This window comes from Equus przewalskii, chromosome 31 (genome assembly GCF_037783145.1).
Source record: "Equus przewalskii isolate Varuska chromosome 31, EquPr2, whole genome shotgun sequence".
In the NCBI taxonomy this organism is placed as follows: Eukaryota; Metazoa; Chordata; class Mammalia; order Perissodactyla; family Equidae; genus Equus; species Equus przewalskii.
In genome coordinates, this window is record NC_091861.1 from 4,619,699 (window position 1) to 4,642,788 (window position 23,090).

At 42.0% G+C, this 23,090-nt stretch overlaps 1 protein-coding gene across 1 annotated transcript in view; it reads right to left on the bottom strand.

Annotated features, from left to right (window-relative positions):
• LOC103542684 (uncharacterized) overlaps positions 1 to 18,394 on the bottom strand; it is a 32,096-nt gene extending 13,702 nt beyond the window's left edge. Inside the window, exons 1-3 of the mRNA XM_070601999.1 lie at positions 18,262 to 18,394; positions 16,129 to 16,735; positions 899 to 1,045 (exon numbers count right to left, since the gene is read on the bottom strand). Of these exons, the coding sequence (XP_070458100.1) occupies positions 952 to 1,045; positions 16,129 to 16,735; positions 18,262 to 18,394 (834 nt within the window). The 3' untranslated portion in view covers positions 899 to 951. The remainder of the gene's footprint in view (positions 1 to 898; positions 1,046 to 16,128; positions 16,736 to 18,261) is intronic.
• Between the last annotated feature and the right edge of the window lie 4,696 nt (positions 18,395 to 23,090).

The following is a 23,090-nucleotide window of genomic DNA, read 5'->3' on the forward strand; positions in this document are numbered from 1 at the left end:
CTTTGCAGGATGTGCTGCGATTTCTAATTTTTTGTTCTTATTTCTAGAGCTCTGGAAATAACAAAGAGCTCACTTCAATGAAAGCTTAGGAGATTTTTAATATTACATGTTCAGTAGTGATGTGAACTTTTAAATGCTCTATATGCATTTTCAGGTATTTAGTATAATATTTGACATTTGTTTCCAGATTTCACATTGAAATGTACTTATATTTGTGAAATTTCTCTATGATTATGTAAAATGTACACATAGGATTCTTTGTTGTCATATAATAATACCAGCTTTTGTATCTATACCTATATATATAGATATAGATACAGATGTAGATATAGATACAGATATAGATATAGATGTATATATATAGGTATAGATAAATACATCATCTATTGATGGTAATTATTTTTATGTCAGCCATAAAGCTGTGAAATTGTTCTTTCTGCTATTTACAGCTGTAATTTCTAATTCCTCAATATTGACATTGTTTTCCTTTTCCTTTCCTTCTTCATACCTCATGCTATTCCATAAGCTACCAAACAGTTCTTTCTTTCTTCTGCCTTAGGGCCCTTCTGGCCCGAAGCTAGTTCAACATCAAGACCAATAATGATCTCTGTAACATCCTACACGTGCCACATTTGTCCTTTGATCACCTGTGGTGTCCACCACACTCCCACCCTGGCCGAGATGTTTCCTTGCCGGTATTTCGTTGCCATTGGCTCTCCACCCAAGACTCCCTTGAGCTGTAGAAGAACAGGTGTACCTCACACATTTCCTCTTCCTTCTGAAGTTAAGTCCAGTTGTTTAAAATGTGTTTTGCCATTACAAAAGAAAGACAATGCTTTGGGTACCTTGAAAATGACAATGGGAGGAAAGCGTGTGTATGTCAGATAAACCCACTCACACGGGCTCCACACCGGCTGCTCTCAGTCCAGGAAGGGGGCAGCTCCAGCCTCGTCACTGGACACGAGTCCTTGTATTTTTTGATGACATTTGCTTATTTGTCTTCAGGCTTGCTTTGGTTTCCTTCTCTTCGTTCAATCTAGTAATTCTGTGTGGTCATTTCCATATAAGAAAAAAGAAAGGTAAATCAGTGAAATTCATATTCAGGCAGTTTTCACTGTTTTTGTTTTGTTCATTGTTTTTTCTCTTTTTCTTTTTTTGGTCTTTTCTGCCCCCAGATCCTTCTTATTCCAGGTGTGTACTGACCTGGAAGAAAGCATCTACTAAATTAATTCACAGCAAGATATGATGGCATATTGGATCCTATTTCTGTTGTACCAAATTACCACAAACTTAGTGGCCTACAACAATGCTAATTTATTCATATTGTTCCGTAGGTCAAAGTGCAACATGCGCCTCACCGGATTAAAATCAAGGTGTTGGCAGGGTCATGTTCCTTCTGGAGGCTCTAAGGGAGAAGCTTCTCTGTCTTTTCCAGCTTGTGGAGGCTGCCTGCATTCCTTTGCTTGTGGCCCCTTCCCTCTTCAAAGCTGGCAATCACATCAAGCGACCTCTGCTTCTGTCCTTACATCGCTTCTCTGACTCGATTCTCCTGCCTCCTTCTTTCAATATAAGGACACTTACGATTACATGGGGCTACACAGACATTCCACAAGATTCTCCCCATTTTAAGATCCCAATTTAGGCACATCTGCAGAGTAGTTTTGCCTTGTAAGGTAGCATATTCATGAGTTCTGGGATTTAGGAAATGGACATCTTTTTACTACCCCCAGGAAAGATATTGTGTTATCCACTCTCCTACTCTCGCCAGGAGGAAGAGATATTTGCGCTTCAAAAGAAAAGGCTATAAAATTGATTTCTAAAAAGGGAACTCAGGCATGCCATCACCTGGGTGTGAAAGAGGAACTTGGGAGAGGATGGGATCTTCCCAACATGTTAAAAGAAAAAAAGAAATAGAAATGTTTTTCTTATTATCTACTAATGACATTATACATGAATATGGGATTACAAAAATACAGGGTCACAGCTGCACTCTAATTGATGTATAAGATGAAATGTAGACCAATTTTCCTGTTAACTCAGACAACACACATTAGGTTTGAACAGCTAGTGAACTCTGAAGGGCCACATGAGCCTCCCAAACCTAGATATATTCATTAATAGCATGAAGTGCAGGGTTTTCACAAGACAATCCCCAGAACTTCATGGATGTAATTGAATCAACCACACAGGATAGCCTCCTCTTTGTTGAATGCTTGCTATGGGCAAGGGTCTATGCTAACACATCTGCATCCTGTTCATTCCTTCTCCAATCCTATGAGATGGTCAGTCTACAAATGGAAAGTTGAGATTCAGAGAAGTCATTTGCCTAAGATCCTGCTTTTATAAACTGATCTAGAATTCAGATACTGGTCTGTCTGACTCTAAAGGCTGTTAGCATCTCTTCCATAAAGATACCATGTACTCTTTGCGTGTGTGTCTTTCTACCTTCCCTGAAGGCATTTGTGTCATTATCCCACTCACTTCCTCTACTTACACCATGTCATGCTCTATAGGTCATGTTCACAACCAGGATGACCCACTTTTGAGATTGGTGGGAAGGCCTAATCATGAAGTCAGGAGAACACAGATGCTCCGTGCAAATGGCCATGAGATGTGGGTGTGCTCTGGCCAGACCATGAATTCGAGGAGCCTAGGCTTCCAAGGGCATTAGAATTAGTGTCAGCCAGCAAGTCCCCAGTGAGTGCCCTGGCTGTTGCTTGTGACTTTGTCTAGCCTCTGATCCTGGGGTGGGACTTATATCTGAGCTCCTGACCCTTGGCAGTTGCCCGTGTAATCCCCATTGCTGATCCTGGCCTCATCTGACAGCTCACGTGCAGGCTTACCAGCTGGCTGCTCCCTACATCATCGCCGCCGTGGCTGCACAACTCTTTCTGGGTCTCAGCTACTCGCCTGGCAGGCCCTGGCCGCCCTGGTGCTGGCTTTGAACTAACAGAATGTATTAAACAGGAAGATCTGTAAAGTGCAAATTTCAGAACAATTTTTTTTATTGTATAAAAAGTCTATGATTTCAAAATGTATGAAAAACTTTTATTCAAACCACTTCCCTCTCTGACATTAAAACAGGAATAATAAAATTATAACTATATTGTATTTGTTTATTTTATTGTCTAGTTCATTTGGATTAAGGAATGTGAGGAAGATTGTTTGTGACAGGAAACGAATTCCAGTATTGAATTCATTGTATGACTCACATGCTCTTCCCAGTCTCACACTTATCTCCAATTGACTGCATTCGAGAAACAGTGTCCAGGTGAGATTGTGGTGTGGTTATTGTTGTCTGTGAATATGTGACTTTGGTTGTTATTACTGGGGACCTGCCCAGACAATGGCCACCACTTGATGGCTGAGTCAGCAAAACCATGGAAGGGCCATCAGAGAAAGGAGTAAGTGTCCTGGTGTTTGAAATCACATAGACACCTGGTAAATCAAGAAAGGACAGCACTGAAACTTACAGAATGAGTATAAACCAGGGAGAAAACTCCAGCAGTCAGAGTGGGATGGGCTTTTCAAAGCTGTGGCATCACTGGGGTTCTTGAGAGCAAAGAGGGACATAAAATGGACGTCAGGGGCTGTGGTTCAGAAAGGTGACACTGGACACCAAGAAGCTTTGGAAGGGCCTCAAACAATTGATTTTGTTAATATTCACTCTTTTACACATGCAGGAGAACGATACATGTTTTAAAATCCATCTTTAAGTCTCCAAGAGCTCTGTCACTGGATGTGTGAGAACAACTCTCATGACTACACCGCAGTGGGCTCTGTAAACCTAAAACTCTTCTAAAGTGAAAAACATCTTTAAAAAAGCAGCATTGGGTAATAGCAGGATTGGAGTACTTTTTCCTTTCCGTGGTACATACAATAATGTCCTTGCAACTGCAGATGACTTAGATTCAATGGAATATGGCATTTCATGTTTGAGTTTGAGTCATTTTGCTACTGAAATTGGTGGACAATAAATTCCTAAAACATGAGAGGGTGATTTTTAAATTTTTTCTTTTTTTAAGGAAGATTGGCCCTGAGCTAACATCTGTTGCCAATTTTCCTCTCTGTTGTTTTTTTTTCTGCCCAAAGCTCCAGTACGTAGTTGCATATCCTAGTTGTGTGTCCTTCTACTTTTTCTATGTGGGATGCTGCCTAAGCGTGGCCTGATGAGTGGTGTGCAGGTCTGCGCCCAGGATCTGAACCTGTGAACCCCAGGGTGCTGAAGTGGAACGTGTGAACTTAACCACTGTGCCATGGGACCAGCCCCTAAATTTTTATTCTATATTAATATTTTCAGGAAAAATAAATCTGGCCCCTCTCTATTTTTGCACCAAATCAAAAGTTAAATTATCTTAATAAAAAGTAAAGTATCCGAAGTTAATAAACCATTCTGTGGCACAGTGATAAACGGCATTTGTGTTTATGTATCTCCAGAGTAAGAACTCACATCACATATTTATGTTGACCATAAAGAAGGCAGATTTATTGGGACCCTTAATTGAATTTGGAGAATTTACTTAGATTAGTGAAAGGAGATATATCTTGATGTGATACTCACACTTTAAAGTTATTCAGGTGTAAAGAAGAGTGTCTTTGATAATTATTGTTTCCAAATATAAAATTTTTTCTTCATGGATTTAAATTTATGACACAATTTATATGATCTTTTTCTATCAATAACTGGTTTCCATTGGATAGTTGAGGTGTGATTTATAATGGCTTTTAATTATATAATATGGATATAATTCTGCATCAAAATTAAACAGAAAAGACATGAATTTTGTATGATACAGAAAGATAAAATCATGCATGTTTGAAGTTTTTCTCAAATATCTCCTCTTCATTGGTAACCAGAAAATCTGAGGTTTCATGCGTTATGTTCCATCTTACTGATATTTGGGTAAGGTAAGCGATGACTGCTCTGTTTACTAGTGACGCTTGCTGACCAAAACAGACTTTGAGAAACTGAAAAGTGATGAAATGTATTTTCTTTAGGTTTAAAATTTAATGATTGTTATTTTTAAAAACTTCTTTTCATGTTCATCCATTCACCAAAGATTTACTGAGTATTCACGAGGAGCCATGCACTCTTATGTCACGATCAACTAACAAAGCAGTTAAGTAAGTCAATATTTATATTAGGGTTAAGGGTATAAAACCAGAAAGAAAACTGTTAATTTAGTTAGTAAGACAAGCTGGGAGCAATTTTTGACATCTGTACATACAGATAAAGTAGTTTGTTACCAAAACCAGGATGTCTGATAAGAGATGAAATTCCAACCTAAATTAAAATATTTACCCAATAGATCCTAGAGTGCTTAAAATGTCCACCTTTACCTTCATTCTTTGTTTTTAAGGCAAAGTTTTCTAAGTAGTGGTCTCTGGAAAACTGTGTCCCACAAAACCTAGAGAATTCATCCCAGATCTGCACCATAAGAAATACTAAGGGGGATTCTTCAGGCTGAAGAAAAGTTTTCTACGTGAAGTTCAGAACTGTAGGAAGGAAATAAGACAAGCAAAAACCATACATATCTATGTATTTATGCACGTAAGTATGTATATGCGAATATATAAAAAGATGAATGAATATTGACTTTTTAAAAACACAATTAGTGATGCTGCAGACATGCAGAATTAAAACAGAGGACAGTAAGAGTAAAAAGGCAGGATGGTGATAAATGAACTTAATGAATCCTAATAATTTTGGTTGTTTAGAAGTTGTAAAACTACTATAAGCCACATGACTATAAGTATAGGGTAGATATTGAATCTCTAGGGTAACCACCAATGAATTAAAATGATTATGTACATCTATGCACACACATGTGGAAATAGATATAAATAAACAGATATTTACATAACTAAAAACCTAGTAGAGGAGAAAAGTAGAAGCACAAAAAATAATTAACCCAAAAGAAAATAAGAAAGGAACCAAGCTCAAGGGTAGTCAACAAACAAATGACAACAATACTATTATTAATAGAGGGATATGATACAGATATCATTAAAAAGTTATTAGAGGAAAAAGTGAAATAATTAAAAATAATTAATCCATAAGAATACCAGAATAGAGGAATAGAGGAACAAAAAGCAGAATGGTGAAATAAAATAAAGCAGCAAGATGGTAAACACAAATACAATTGTATATCAACAATTACACTAAATGTAAGTGGACTCGTCAAAAGCAAATTAGAAGTAAACACAGGCCGACTGAACTCAAAAACAAGGCTCGAGGATATGCTGCGCACAAGTAGCTCATAAGGACCAACATGGAAATGTGGAAAATAAAAGGACAGAGAAACGATTACTTTACAAACACAAACCAGAAGAAAGCTGTGTGGCTATGTTACTAAAAGACAAAGCTGACTTCAAGTGAAGAATTATTCCCAGAGATAAAGTAGAACATTTCCGAATTAGGAGGGTCAGTTCAGCAGAATATAAAAATCCTAAATTTGTATGTGTGTGATAGCATAGCTTCAAAATAAAGGAAGAAATAGACAACTCCAAAAACATAACTGGAGGTTTCACACAGCTCTTTAACTGCTAGAACAAGCAGGCAGAAAGCCAGTCAGGATCTGGAGACTAGAACAGGGTTCACCAGCTGACCTAACACACAAACGACACGAGGAGCAAGGAGCAACTGCCGAACACGCATTCTTTTCCATTGTGAATGAAATAGTTACCAGAACAGACTGAACCTGGACGATAAACCAAGTTGTAACAAATATCGAAAGACTGAAATCACACTGAGGATGTTCCCTGAAAACAGCAGAATTAAACTGAAACCAACAACACAAAGAGAACCAGAAAGTCCTGCACTGTTTGGAAAGGAAGCGACACACTTCTCCGCGACCCAACGTCAAAGAAGACACCCCTGTAAAATTCAGAAAATGTTTGGACTGAATGGCAATAAAAATACGGTATCCTGATACTCGTGGGATGTGGCTTAGAGGAAAATTAGAGCTTCAAATGCTTTATTAGAAAAGAAAAAAAGTTGAAAATCAGTTAACTGAGCTTCTACTGCAAGAAAGCAGAGAAAGAATAGCAAACTCAATGAAAGAAAGTAGAAGTAACTCAATTATAAACGTAAGAGCAGAAATTAATTAATAAAAGGCAGCTGTACACCAGGGAAAATCAGCAAATCTGAAAGATGGTACTTTGAAAGACTAATAAAAATGATTTATAAAAAACGGACTAGTACGCAGAAAAGGTCAGCACTGGCAGGGGTGAGAACGGAGATGGAGGAAGCGCTGGAACATGAGACGCTGTCCAGAGTGGCAGCATCAGTAGACAAAGGCACGTGGGGAAGCAGGTCTGTCTCCTGTGCTGCATTTTAGCGGTTCTCGTGACCTTTCCCTCATGGCCACGAGATGGCGCCACACCTCCAGACTCTACTGCAACTGCCGCTGCCGCCTGACCAGTGTCACCTGTGTGTCAGGAACCCGTTCTTACAAAAGCCAGACACATGTGCATCCACTTTTGCCAGCAAAATGCAGAGCTTCCTTCCTTAAGTCGCTGACTTTTGAATTGAAATTCTCCCCCAAAATTCCGTCTGGTAGAGCTGCGCCTCAGCTGCAATTCATGGATTCTTCAGAGTTCTCTTTTATCCCTATTAGTAGCTAAGGACCTTTACCAGTTAATAATTCATCATATTGAAATAGCTCTGTGTAAATTACTGGTATGGTTTGTGTTTCCTGAGTAGACCCTAACTGATACACACTTTTAACACGTCTGGTTTTGAACTACAGTCTAGGATTTGACCTTTTTTCCTCTGTAAACTGTAACAGATATACAAATGTTGGAGAGAAAAGGGAGAAATGAATTGACAGTAAAGAGTCAAAAGGGAAATTTCTGGAGTGATGGAAATATTCTATATTTTTATTTGGGCAGTGGTTACAAATTTTATTAAAAAGGACATCACAAATATGTTCAGAATTTAGTTTATCATGTTTATGGGGACAAAAAATAACCTCTCATATACAGGAGTGACATCAGCATCACGGTGGAGTGAGTTGGTCCCTTCGTCTCTCCCCTCGAAGTTACAACTAAATGGACATTCATTAACCATCAGAGGATTCCCTACCCAGCACAACAGGACATCTGAGGGATCCACACAGCCGTACATCTGAAGCGGGGTGGACTGGTCCCAGGAAGCAGCAGAACTGAGTGTGTAGACCCCTCCCATTCCCTGACTGCAGCCATCCAGGTCACGGGTCCTCACATAGTGGCCAGCATGACTGTGGGTGGAGGTTGGGGCAGCTGAACTGGAAGCAACACCCACATACTGCAGTGGCCCTGCCTGCATGAATGCTCCACACCAAGCGGCAGTGGCTCAGCCAGCACAAAGGCACCCCACCTGCCAAGCAGAGCAGCTTAGCCAGATCCATCTGCCAAGCACAGTGGACCTGCCCATGGGAATGCAATCTGGCCACCAAGGCTGTGTATGCTTGCGTGACCTGTCAAGCAGCTGTGGCCAGTGTGCACAAATGCAAAGCAAACCTATCAGCACAACTTCCAGCAGATGGGGCAGAATCAGAGACCACAGCTCCTGCCAGTCCCCAGCGGTGGCAGGTGAACTCTGCAGCCTGATACGACCACAAATGTGCTGGTGAAAGATCGATTCATAAAACACCATGAAGAACTACAGTAGCACTTCAGAGCAGAAGGAAAATGGCATCTCCAGAAACCAATCCTGAGCTCACAGAAACGTACAATCTAAATGACAGAGAATTCAAAATAGTTGTCATAAAGAAACTCAACAAGTTACAAGAAAGCTCAGAAAGGAAGTTCAAGGAGCTCAGGAAGAGAATTAGTGAACAGAAGGAATACTTCACCAAAGAGATTGAAGCTCTAAAAAAAAAAAAATGAAACAGAAATTCTGGATATGAAGAACACAATTAATGAGACAAAATATAATCAAGAAACCATATAAAAATAGAGCTGACATTGTGGAGGACAGAATAAGTGATTTAGAGGACAGAAACATAGAAATGCTTCAGGAGGAGGAGGAAAGAGAACTAAGCTTTTTTTTTTTAAAGACTGGCACCTGAGCTAACATCTGTTGCCAATCCTTTTGGGTTTTTTTCCCCTTCTCCCCAAAGTCCCCCTGGTATACAGTTCTATATTCTAGTTGTGAGTGCATCTGGTTGTGCTGTGTGGGATGCTACCTCAGCATGGCCTGATGAGCGGTGCCATGTCCTTGCCTGGGATCCGAACTGGCAAAACCCTGGGCTGCCAAAGCGGAGTGCGAGAACTTAACCACTCAGCCACAGGGTCAGCCCATAAGATTTTTTTTTTAAATGAAGCAATTCTTTGAGAAATGTCCTACTCAAATACAAGAAGCAACATAAAGATTACAGGTATTCCAGTGGGAGAAGAAAGAGAGAAAGGTGTAGAGAGCTTGTTCAAAGAAATAATAGCTGAGAACTTCCCAAACCTGTGGAAAGAACTGGACTTACAAGTATATGAAGCCAATAGGACTCCTAATTACATCAACACAAAAAGACCTTCTCCAAAGCACGCATTAGTAAAACTGGCAAAAGTCAGAGACACAGAAAAAATATTAAGGGCAGCAAGGCAGAACAAAACAAGCTACAAAGGAACCCCTATCAGGCTTTCAGTGAATTTCTCAGCAGACCTTGCAGGCTAGGAGAGAACAGAATGATATATTCAAAATACTGAAAGACAAAAACTTTCAGCCAAGAATTCACTATCCAGTGAAACTATCCTTCAGACATGATGGAGAAATGAAAACTTTCCCAGATAAACAAAAGCTGACAGAGTTCATCCCCACTAGGCCTGCCTTAAAGAAATGTTGAAAGGAGCCCTCCCATCCAAAACTAAAGAGCAAAGGTTTACACAACTGTGAGCAAGGAGATAAAAAGACAGTTAGGATCATAAAATGGCAGCTCTGTATCAGAATAGGTTAGTAAACAATTAATGAAAAGATAAAGAGAAGGAAAGCATCAAAAATAACTATAAACACTTCAATTTAGTCACAAGCTCACAACACAAAAAAGAATAATTTTTGCCAAGAATTATTGTTGTCAGAAGAGGAAGAGGGAACGTATGGAACCTGCTTAGGCTAATGAAGATAAGAGGCTATCAGAAAATGACCATCTTGTCTGTAAGAGCTTTTATACAAACCTCATGGCAATCACTAAACAAAAAATCAGAGCAGAGCCACATATTATAAATAAAGAGAAAACCATCACAGAAAACCACCAAACTGAAATGTCAGTCAGAAATACAAGGGAAAAGATACAATGGAAATATAGAGCAACCAGAAAACAAGAGATAAAATGGCAGTATTAAGCCCTAATATATCAATAATCACTCTAAATGTAAATGGATTGAATTCTCCAATCAAAAGACACAGAGTGGCTGGATGGATTCAAAAACAACCACCAACAATATGCTGCCTCCAGGAAACACCTCTTAGCTCTAAGACAAATACCGGCTCAAAGTGTAGGGCTGGAAGACGATAGTCCAAGCAAATGGAGAGCAAAAGAAAGTTGGTGTTGCCATACTTATATCAGACAAAGCAAACTTCAAGACAAAAAGGCAGTGAGAGACAAAGAGGAGCAGTATATAACAATAAAAGGGACATTCCACCAAGAGGACATAACACTTATGAATATATACTCACCTAATACAGGAGCACCAAAGTACATAAAGCAACTATGAACAGACCTAAACAGAGAAATTGACAATAACACAATAATAGTAGGGGACCTTAACACCCCACTTACATCAATGGATAGATCATCCAGACAGAAAGTCAACAAGCATACAGTGGTCTTAAAGGAAATACTAGATCACATGGACTTAATAGATATAAATAGAACATTCCATCCCCAAACAGCAGAATACTCATTCTCCTCAAGTACACATGGAACATTCTCAAAGATAGACAATATGTTACAGACTTGGCTAGCCTCAATAAATTTAAGAAGATTGAAATCACATCAAGCATCTTTTCTGACCACAATGGTATGAAACTAGAAATCAACTATAAGAAAAAGGCTGGGAAAGTCACATATATGTGGAGACTAATCAGCATGCTACTGAATAACCATTGGATCAATGAAAAAATTAGTGGAGAAATAAAAAAATACCTGGAGACAAGTGAAAATGAAAACACAACATACCAGCTCTTATGGGATGCAGTAAAAGCAGTACTAAGAGGGAAATTCATAGCAATATAGGCCCATCTCAACAAACAAAGAAAATCTCAAATAAGTAATCCTAAACGGTACCTAACAGAAAAAGAAGAACAAACAAAGCTGAAAGTGAGCAGGGGGATGGAGATAATAAAAATCAGAGAAGAAATAAATGAAATAAAGAGTAAAAAAATTAGAAAGGATCATGAAAAAAAGAGCTAGTTATTTGAGAAGATAAACAAAATTGACAAACACACACTCACTTAGAAAAAAAGAGACAAGGCTCAAATATATAAAATTAAAAATGAAAGAGGAAAAATTACAATGGATACCACAGAAATACAAAGGATTATAAGAGAATACTATGAAAACTATATGCCAACAAATTGGATCACCTAGAAGATATGGTAAATTCTTAGACTCATACAACCTCCCAAACTGAATCAAGAGGATACAGAGAATATGAATAGACCAATCACAAGCAAAGACATTGAAACAGTAATCAAAAACCTCCCAAAAAAACAAAAGTCCAGGATCGGATGGCTTCTCTGCAGAAGTCTACCAAAGATTCAAAGACTTAATACCTATCCTTCTCAAACTATTGCAGAAAATTGAAGAAGATGGAACACTTCCTAACTCATTCTAAGAGACCAACACTACCCAGAGCTCAAAACCAGGCAAGGACAACACAAAGAATAAAAATTACTGGCCAATATTGCTGATGAATATAGATGCAAAAATCATCAACGAAATATTGGCAAATCAAATACACCAATATATTAAAAGGATCGTACACCATGATCAAGTGGGATTTATACCAGGGATGTAGGGATGGTTCAAAATCCACAAATCACTCAATGTGGCACACCACATTAACAAAATGAAAAATAAAAATCACATGATCATTTCAACAGATGCAGAGAAAGCATATGACAAGATCCAACATCCATTTATGATAAAAATGCTCAATAAAATGGGTATAGAAGGAAAAGTACCTTAACATAATAAGGGCCATATACGACAAACCTACAGCCAATATCATACTTAATGGCAAAAAACTGAAAGCCATCCCTCTGAGAAAAGGAACAAGACAAGGGTGCCCACTTTCACCAGTCCTATTCAACATAGTACTGGAGGTTTTGGCCAGAACAATAAGGCAAGAAAAAGAAATAAAAGGGATCCAAATTGGAAAGGAAGAAGTAAAACTCTTGCTGTTTGAAGACCACATGAGTCCATATATAGAAAACACTAAAGAATCCGCCAAAAAACTATTAGAAATAATCAACAGCTACAGCAAAGTTGCAGGATACAACACCAACTTACAAAAATCTGTTGCATTTCTATATACCAACAATGAGCCAGCAGAAAGAGAGTAAGGAATAGAATCTCATTTACAACCACAACAAAATAATATATCTAGTAATAAACTTAACCAAAGAGGTGAAAAACCTAAACAATGAAAACTATAAGACATTATTGAAAGAAATTGAAGAATACATAAAGAAGTGGAAAGATATTCCATGCTCATGGATTGAAGAATAAATATAGTTAAAATGTCCATATTACCTAAAGCAATCTACAGATTCAACGCAATTCCAATCAGAATCCCAATGACATTCTTCATGGAAGTTGAACAAAGAATCCTAAAATGTATATGGTACAACAAAAGACCCTGAATAGCCAAAGCAATCCTGAGGAAAAAGAATAAAGCAGGAGACATCACAATCCCTGACTTCAAAAATATACTACAAAGCTATAGTAATCAAAACAGCATTGTACTGGCACAAAAACAGACAGACAGATCAATGGAACACAATTGAAAGTCCAGAAATGAAACAACACATCTGCAGACAGCTAATCTTTGACAAGAGAGCCAAGAACATACAACGGAGAAAGGAAAGTGTCTTCAATAAACGGTGTTGGGAAAACTGGACAGTCACATACAAAAGAATGAAAGTGGACCATTATCTTACACCATACACAAAAATTAATTCAAACTGGATTAAAGACCTGAGTGTAAGACCTGAAACCATAAAACTGCTAGAAGAAAATATAGGCAGTATACTCTTTGACATCTGTCTTGGCAGCATCTTTTTGAATATCATGTCTACTCAGGCAAGGGAAACAAAAGAAAAAATAAACAAGTGAGTCTTCATCAGACTAAAAAGCTTATGCAAGGCAATGGACACGATGAACAAAGTGAAAAGACAACCCACCAACTGGGAGGAAATATTTACAAACCATATATCCAACAAGGGATTAATTTCCAAAGTAAACAAGAGCTCATACAACTCAACAACAAAAAGACAATTAACTATCAAAAAATGGGCAGAGGATATGAACAGGCATTTTTCCAAAGAAGATATACAAATAGCCAACAGGCACATGAAAAGATGTTCACCACCACTAATTATTAGAAAAATGCAAATCAAAACTACAGTGAGATATCACCTCACTCTGGTCAGAATGGCTATAATTAACAAGACAAAAAATAACAAATGTTGGAGAGAATGTGGAGAAAAGGGAACCCTCATGCACTGCTGGTGGAAATGCAAACTGGAGCAGCCACTATGGAAAACAGTATGGAGATTTCTCAAAAAATTAAAAATAGAAATACCATGTGATCTAGCTATCCCACTACTATTTATCCAAAGAACTTGAAATCAACAATTCAAAGAGATTTGTGTACCCCTATGCTCACTGCAGCATTATTCATAAAGCCAAGACATGGAAGCAACCCTAGTGTCCATGAAGTGATGAATGGATAGAGAAGAAGTGGTGTATATACATAGAGAGAGAAAATACTACTCAGCCATAAAAAAGCTAAAATCATCCATTTGCAACAACATGGATGACCTTGAGGGTATTATGCTAAATGAAATAAGCCAGACAGAGGTAGATAACCACCATATGATTTCACTCATATGTGGAACCTAAAAAACACATGGATAAAGACAACAGATTAGTGGTTACCAGAGGGGAAGGAGATGGCGGGTGGGTGAAAGGGGTAAAGGGGCACATAAGTATGATGACAGATAAAAACTAGACTATTGGTGGTGAACACGATGCAGTCTAAACAGAAAATGATATATAAGAATGTAAAGCTGAAATTACACAATGTTATAAACTAATATGACTCCAATAAAATAAATTTTTTTAAAAAGCATATAAACCAAGAAAAAGAATAACTCCCTACCACACACCATACCTCTACCTTAATTTAATATGGACCATTAGCCCAAATATTAAAGCTAATTTTAAAGTTTTAGGAGGAAAATTTGGACATTGCCTTTATTTGATATATGATATATAATGCATATTTGATATATATTCGGCATCAATTATATTATATAATTGATATAATTATATATATGCTATATATCAAGTATATTACATATGTACTATATATTGCATATCAAACATATGTTTACATATCAAATATATATCAAATTTTTCTATATTTATATTAAATAAATATTACATATCAAACATATTTATATATCATCTAAACATACTATATATCTCCAATATATTGTGTGTGTGTGCATATATATATATATATAGTATATCTATCTGTACGTATATTGATAAAGGTCTTGAATCCAGAAAATAGAGACATACACGCCTACACCTCAACAGTAAAGGAAACAACCGCATATAAAAACGAGCAAGTGCTCTGCATAGTCCTCCACAAAGGAAAAGATACGAACGGTTCATAAACAGGGACACAGCTCAACACGGTTAGTCATCAGGGAAACACAAATTCAAACCACAACAAAGAGCCCAAACATGACATTCAAAGGACTAAAAATGGAAAAAGACAACACCGAACGTCAGAGAGGCTGTGAAGCCACCAGAACTCTCAGATATTGCTTGGTGGAGTGAAAAATGGCTCAATCGCTTTGGCGCTTTCTTAGAAAAGTAAACGCGCACCTGTCCTCTACTCCAACAGTTCCACGCCTCAGCATTTACTCAAGAGAAATAAAGCAGTGTCCGCAAACAGATTTTTACCAGAAGATTCTTAACGACTCTATTCAAACAATTCCAAATTGGAAACTACTCATGTATCCATCAGTAGGAGAATGGGTAAGTATACAAATGCAGTATATTTTTACAACAGAATACAACACAGCAATAAAAGGATTAAACTTCTGATAAATGCAATAAAATGGATATTATTCAGAACATGATATTATTCAGAAAAAATCACACACAAAGTAGTACATAAAGTATAATTTTCTCTCTCACTACCGGATTGTCTTTGTGTCTTGTCAAGAAACAATTGGTGCATAAATGTGGACCTATTTCTGCACTCGACTCTGCTTTTTGATCTATATGTCTTCTTAAGCCAATAATAACACACGGTCTTGATTACTCTAGTTTCCTAGTAAGTCCTGAAATCAAGTAATGTGATATTTCAACCCTGCTCTTTTTTAGAGTATTTTGAGTTTTCTAGAACTTTCAGCAATGCACTTTTAATTCCTCTAAGCTTTGATCACCTTCTGCTTAAAACTGACGTGATAATCACTGTTTTGTAAGAAGTTATAAAGTGAATTTTAAACTACCTAGCATAGCAGTAGGTACCAACTAAATGTTGATTTCTATCCCTTTTTCTCCTCTTTCCTTCCCTCTCCAAAATCCTAATAGACTTGAATATGAGGATAACAGCCTTTCCTTTTGTGGGCTTCAGTGAATTATATTTAAATCTAAGAAAAGAAGCTAAGAGAACTAAAATAAGTAGAAGAGGGAAACTTTACTGTAAATTTTTACTATTTCCCCACTAGTTCTTTAGATCTTGATTACTAGAGGATTCCACAACTCAGATCGACAATTTCTTATGTGATGGATTCTGTGGCGGAATTCACAATGGGAACTCACGTCCATTTGCCTTTGCAAAAACGTGAGCGAAGTGCAAATGCCACAAGGAATCAGGGTTCCGAAGCCGAATGAGCATCAAACCCACCTGGAGATGGTTTTCCAGATGTGGTGGGCCTCACTGCAGAACTGCACCAGTACTTTTAGGCCCGGAAGGAATCTGTGAGCAGCCAGAGTCTGAGGGACCGAGCCTGGAGTACCCGATGCTCGTGCTCCGTCCTGGATGTGGGGAGAGGCCGGCAGAGCCCGCGGAGCAGACGAGCCAGCGCCCCGGAGGCAGGCAGTGGGGAACACACGGCGATGCTGAATTGCTGTCCCTCTGCCCGGAGCCGGCTGCGACACCGTGCGCGGGGCGGGCACAGCGTCTACCGGGACGGCGGGCGCGGCAGGGGGCTTCCTGGGGCGGCGGGGCCCCGGCGGGTTGGGGACGGGTGGGCGCGATGAGCGGGACCCGGGCCGCCGTCCGTTCAGGCCGCGCTGCGGGATGCGGCGGCAGGGTCTCTGCCGGGCCCCCGGGGGATGCAGCGCCCACCCAAGAACCTTCCGGAGAGCGGCTGCCCCGCCCTCTGATCCAGGGAAGCCCGGCCCGGCCAGGCTGTCCCGGGAGAGAAGGGCGCTGGGCCGCCGCCGGCTCTTGGAGGAGAAGGTCTCCTGGCGCCGCCGCCTCCGCAGGCGGGTTCCAGAGACGCCTGGTCCTCAGGGGACACAGAGCATCAGAGGCAAGGGCAGCGAGGACCCCCTGAGGCCACCTGTCAGGTGCGCTGCTTCAAAATGGGAAGAGGAAGGCCCTTTGCTTTTCCCTGAAGGATGTGAGGGTGTCGGGAAAGGCTCTAGAAGAAGATTGTGTGGGCCCCGAAGATCGTGCGCTGAGACCAAGGGGTCAGGGATCGGGCTGGGGTCAGATTCCTCCTTCCCAGGTGGGCGGGCTGCTGGTACCCCGCTTAGTGTGGGGCCTGGGGGGCTGGGGGGTTTCCTGGGTCCCCTGGCCCCAGCATTGCGACCACCATAGTGGAGTGAGTGGGTCTCTCATACAGAATCTGCTTTAGGTATTGTAAATATCTTCCCCCAGTAGTCCATCCCTCTTTTAAAATTGTTGTGCCATTGAACAGAAATACTTAATTTTGATATCATTAAATCTATTTTTCACCTATGGTTTGCGCTATTTTCTTCTCATTTAAGACATTCTTTCTCACTCCAGGTTTCAGGCATTCTGTCCTGCGTGGTCTTAGTTTCATCCTTCACCCTCCACAGTTAAGCCTCTGATCCGTCTAGCCCTCCTGAGTGTTGGGTGTGATGTAAGGATTCGGGTTTATCTGTCTCCACAGACAAGCGAGTGTTTTCAACATCATCTACTAAATAGTTTTTACTCGCTGATTTTTGATGCCACCTTAATATCATTCCCATCAGAGATAAGTCTGTTTCTGAGGGTCTGTTCTTTTCTTTTGATGCGTGTCCTGTCTTCAGTAAGTTCAACACAGTCTTAATAAATGTGGCTTTGGACTATATGTAATCACCTAGAGGAGTGGTGCCTCGTTTTTCACAGTTGACTTAGCTGTCGATGGACCTTGTCATCTTCCACATAAAATTATATAAATCAGTTGTTGAGTATTTTTTAAGTCCTGATGATGTTTAACTGGCATTTATTAAGGTTGTAGATTAAATTGAGGATTACTGTCATTTTCATATCACCATCCAAGAATGTTAAAGACCTATTCATTTATTCAGATTATCCCTCATGTCCTTTGAAGAGAGTTTTAGACTTTAAGCGACAGAGGGAGAGGATGTCCCAGGACACAGGTCAGATCTATCCCCAGAGGAAGAGAAGGAGGGTGGAAGTACAAGACAGCCAAGATAATTGTCCTGAGAAGGCAGGCTTCCTTCATCATTTGGATCCAATTTCATGATTTATTTTCAGAGGGTAAGAGGACAAGAAGGATGGTGGCCAAGTCTTCACAGAGGGAGCAGCATGATTGTGGGAATGAGTCCAAATCAAATCCTGGTTGAAGCATCTCCATCCCTTTGAGGATGTCCAGTTACGTTTTCCAGAGGCTGGTTCTTGGATCCAATACCATCCTGGCAAAGAGGGGTCACTGAGAGGACACCGTGGGCCAGCCCCACCGAATCTGCTGGCAGGAGAGACGCCAAGGACTACAGGCCTGCAGCAGTGCAGGATGACAGGTAAGCCCTGTGCATCTTGTCAAAGCCTTGGAAAAACTTGCACCTGCTCGCACAGGTGAATCCTGCCAGGTGTGCTTGCAGGTGGTCTGCACTCTAAGTCTCGTGTGCACCCCTGCCGGGTCCTCAGATTCGGGGGAGATGATTCCAAGAGCCGGTCTGGTATCCCAAAGCTCCATGCCAACAATTTCTGAGGACTGAAAAGATACCAGGAAAGAGGAAAGCACAGTGGGGAGGGCAGGAGAGAGACTGGCGACTGCGCTGAGTGCAGACAGGCTCACCAGCGAGGCAGAGAGAGTGAGGGGCCAAGAAGCACATCCTGACAACACTGAGAGAAAAGACGGTGCAGATGAAATGGAGCAGGCGCCTCACCGAAGTGTCTCTGCAGCGGCCTTAATGTTTACTTGCTTTGAGCTCTCGAAACTGAAGTATACCAATACTTTCCCTTTATTAAACTCCTTTGTTCTTTCTGAGGTGAGAGATTGGGTTTCAGGTGAGGAGGCCTTTCCTTTTCGTGTGGTTCTCTCATTTTCCTTTACTGTGTACATTACTGACTTGTATTTTAAAGTCAGCAGAGAGTTATCAAAGTCATAGGATGATTTAATTTTTGTCCTCACAGTCACAGTAAAACCCACTTAAAATGGACTCTTCTCTTTGTATAATGTTTCAGTAGATTCCAATACATTATTTCAAAAGTGCTTTTATATCCATGTTCTCAATAAGGTCTCTACTTCCAGTCTCCATTTTTCTGTTCTTTCCTGCGTGTGAATTCAGAGCTGCATCCAGGGAGACGTCAGATTTCCTTCATTTTCTCAGATCTGTATGTGTGGGGAATTTGATTCGTGAAGATGGACCTGCCCTTTTCAGGGATCACCCTATTGAAGGAGACCATTTTTGGCATCAGTCACCTGACAGGAACCCACTGCTTGTCGGGATTTGTCTACGTGAGTGAGCAAGCTTTCCGTGTTATGAAAATCCTCTTCTCACGGATTTATCAGTTTCCCAGAGTGATGTGTTAAAAAGTAACATAGTATCTGTAATATTAATGTTTTCCCTAAAAACGAGTTAGTTTTTCATTCGAATCTTCTTTCCTGTATCCTGCCATGTGGTAACCATCTGGAATTTCAGTTAGAATGTGTTTTAAAGTCTTGTTTCAAACTACTATAATTTAGATATACTGATTTTTTTCTTTCCCTCATGATTCCTGTTATGTTTTTCTAGGTTCACGCTTCGTCCTCCTGACGTACATTCCTTCCTGCCTCTTTCACTGGAGGCCTGTGGGGGTGAATTCAGACTCTGTCTATGTGTCAGAAATGTCTTCCCCTTTCTTTGACAGAGAGTTTGGCTCAGTATTTAACTTGGGTTCTGAGTGTTTTTTCCCTTCCTTGTTAGGGTGTTTAATGTTTCTGAGCCTCTGTCTCTCTAGCTATGAAATGGGAACGCAGCCCTCAAGAACGTGGGCATCACTGAGATGACCCCCACAGAGCTGGCCAGTCGAGTCGCTGCACAGAAGCTAAGTAGTCAGTGATGGCAGCTGTTACAATTATTCTTATAACCTCCAAAGAGAGTGTTCTCCGAGAATGACCGCGTAAGACTTAGGAGGCAAAGCTCACCCCCAAAGAAGGGAACCGGTGGCCCTGGTGTAATTTTAGTTCTTAGGCCGTGATGTCTTCAGCTGTGGTCGTCTGCAGTCTGTTCCCGCAAACCCCAGGCGGGACAGCACAGCCGGCCTCGTGCCCGGGAGCTTAGGGCTGCATGTTGGGGAGCCTCTGCTCTAACTGGCTAGCTAGATTCAGTGCCGGAAAAAAAGACTGCCCTGCTGTTCCCTCAGACTTTTCCCTGCGTGTTATTCCTCTTCACGCCCAGAGCAGACGTGTCTGTAGCGTGGTCTTCCTCTGGGCCTTGGCTTCCCTCTGCTGCTCAGCAGTGGCGGTGAGGAGGCCTCTGTCTGGAAGTCAGGGGGTTCCTTAGAGCGTTTCTTCTGTCCCAGGCCCCATGACTAAAGTCAATGGAAAACTACAAGAAACCAATCCAGGCAGGACCAGCAATGGCCCAGACCCTTCGGGAATGTGGGTTGTGGTCCCCTCCAGGCAAGGCACCACGACCAGCCGAGGTGCTTGCTGAGGGCAAAAGAGATATGAAACGGGTGATGGAAGAAGGTAGTCATAACTACCAGCTATGAAAAGGTGACCAGCTACAAAACAAGCATTAGATGGTTATGAGCATTTCTTCTTTATTCTCTGTTGACTGAGTTTGAGTGCATGGTGTGTATGTGTGTGAGTGTGTGTGTATGCTCAACTTATATCAAAGTAAAAAAACGGACTGGTGAAACAGACTCTTGCTGCAAATGTGGGCCTGTTCTTGCTGACTCTCAGCTCACTTTTGGCCATTGGGAACGCAAAGATGCAATAAATTGTTCTCCTCTGCCATGCGGTAGACTCAAGACTTATTAAATGTTGCTACATGTGGGGTCAGCTCTCAGGAGCCTCACAGGCCTGCAGGAGCAACCCTGCAGACACCAGTCCCTTCCTCCTGGCCTTGGATTCGCCCTGAGACCTGGCACTCGTCTTTCTCTTTGGAGGAAAATCAGACTTACCAGCCCTTTCTTTAGCTAGTCACTTGCCTGCATGGCTGTCCCAGGTCAGGAAGGGCCTGGGGGGCCGGAAACCAGGATTTATCCTCAGCTTCTGGCTGTCCTGAGAAGCCCTCCCTGGCAGAGTCCAGCCTGCTGTGTGTCTGGGTGACACTGGCAGCCGTCAGAAAGAAGTGGATAACTCAAAAGTACCAAGCAATTCATCTGGCCCATGTCTCACATGGCATTTCCAGGAACGATGTTCAAAATGCCGCATGGTCACCCTTAAGTTCCTGGTGATGGGGTGGGTTCTCGGGGTTAGCTCAGCGCAGTGTCTGTTCACCACCAAGATGGGAAGCACTTCAGAGTTTTAATCGGTGAGGCTGTGTCCACGCATGTCCATGGATCATCAGTTTGGTGGCATTCCCTGCTGGACCCTCCCCCCCACCCCTCATGCCTCATCTTTCAAACCTCCCAACAGGAAAGGCTCACTCCTCCCTGACGTAACCACAGCACAAGACTTTAGAAAAGAACACAGCCATCTCAGGGGCTACACACTTTATGGGCTCAGGCCCAAGTGCCCCTTTAGGACAAGTCAGTAACAACATCACTAAGTGTGTAAACTGGTGGATTGTCCAAGATCATGGACCTCAGAACTGCATGGGTCCAGAAGTCACCCTGGAACAACAAGGGAGAATGTGGGCTCATTCACTGGCCAGAATTATGGTCCCTTATCCTGGCAAACCAGAGCTCACCCACAATCCATCAGGCCCAGCCAGGGAAGAGTGGCCACGAATGAGAGGCTGGGGGCCTTCTGGGGAAATTTCTGCCCTAAAAACAATTGTATCAGGAAGTTCAGGGATGCTGGAGATCCTGGTTGACAGGCAGCGGTCATGTTTCTGGAACGAAGCCCAGCTGTAGCCTTAAAGTCGCATCACAAATCTTCCCCGTGGATACAAAACAAGCAGGAAACGGAATTCGGAGTCATGGACGAGGATCCCTGGAGGATTCAAGTCGACGTGAAGGATGAACACGCAGCCCCTACAGGGACACTGAGGATGGGAAGTCGGGCCTCACCCTCTCCACGTGCACGTTTCAATCTATTTACATTTCTTCCACACTGAGAGCTGATGCAGTTGCGGAGATGGACCCAGAAAAACTGCAAGTTCCTAAAATTTGGTCAAAAGAAACCTCAACAAGAGAAGCAGGCAATGTTCCCTATTCCTGCAGAGGGCAGAAGGGCAGCCATGTCCTGGGGCACAAGCTGGTCCTGGCTGGGGCCATTTTTAAAGACACCCAGCTTTCAGTGGTTGTTGCTCTGCCTCCGGAAGCCCCTTCAACCCCTAAATCCCGGGAGATCCGGGGGCTGCGTCTGCTGCTGGCCCAGGTGAAGGACACTGATATGAACCTGTCCTCCGAGGTAGGGGGACTTAGGGCTGTCGTTTGTAGCCAGGGCGAGCTGGCCCTTCTCCCTTCTCCCACATACAATAAGCTGAGGACTCTGCAGCATTACTGGATTCAAGGGGGAATGTGAGATTCTGTCTCATTTACACGAGCACAGGGAGTGAAAGAACCACACCACCACGCCCAGGCTGTGAAACAGACAGGATTGTAATAGACTATTCATGCCGAACGTTTACTATTTACAATCAATGGATATTGTCCCTCCCCAACAGGAAAACAGGTGCTGGGGGAGAGTGAGGGAGCTGGGGTGGGGTCGTCCCCTGTCTCTTGGGCTTCAGGGGACCCCAGGAATCAGCTTACAGTGTCCCCTTCCCCTCAAGTTGGGAGGAGCTGACCCGTTGCAGCCCAAGCACCCCAGCCGAGGCCCCACTGCTGAGGGTGGGGCTGTGACCTGCCAGTGGGACCCGGCTCAGTGTTGGTGGTCTGGCGGCTGAATAGAAGAGTCGGGTTATCTTGGGGGGCCTTCCCCAGAATCATGGCCCACCCCCCCGCCCCACTACACTCTGTGCTCCAGGCCCTGTGCTCAGTGCTGTCAGCCAACAGCAGCCCGTTTGACCCTGCCACGTGAGCGATCATTTAGCATCACCTATTTCACAGAGGAGTAAACTGAGTCTCAGGAAGCTGAAGGGACTCTCCCCAGTCACAGGACTGATCAGTGGTGGGGCTGGGCTCCCAGCGCCAGCTGTCCAACCCTCTGAGACCATGCTCAGCCTGAAGCTTCTCTGAACCCCTGGGATTCAGTTACCACCAGCCCAGACACTCACTCACCGCTGACTGTGATGATGGCCGCTTCTTCTCGGCCTTGAGTATTCTGCTGGCCGACTAGGACTGGGGCTCCA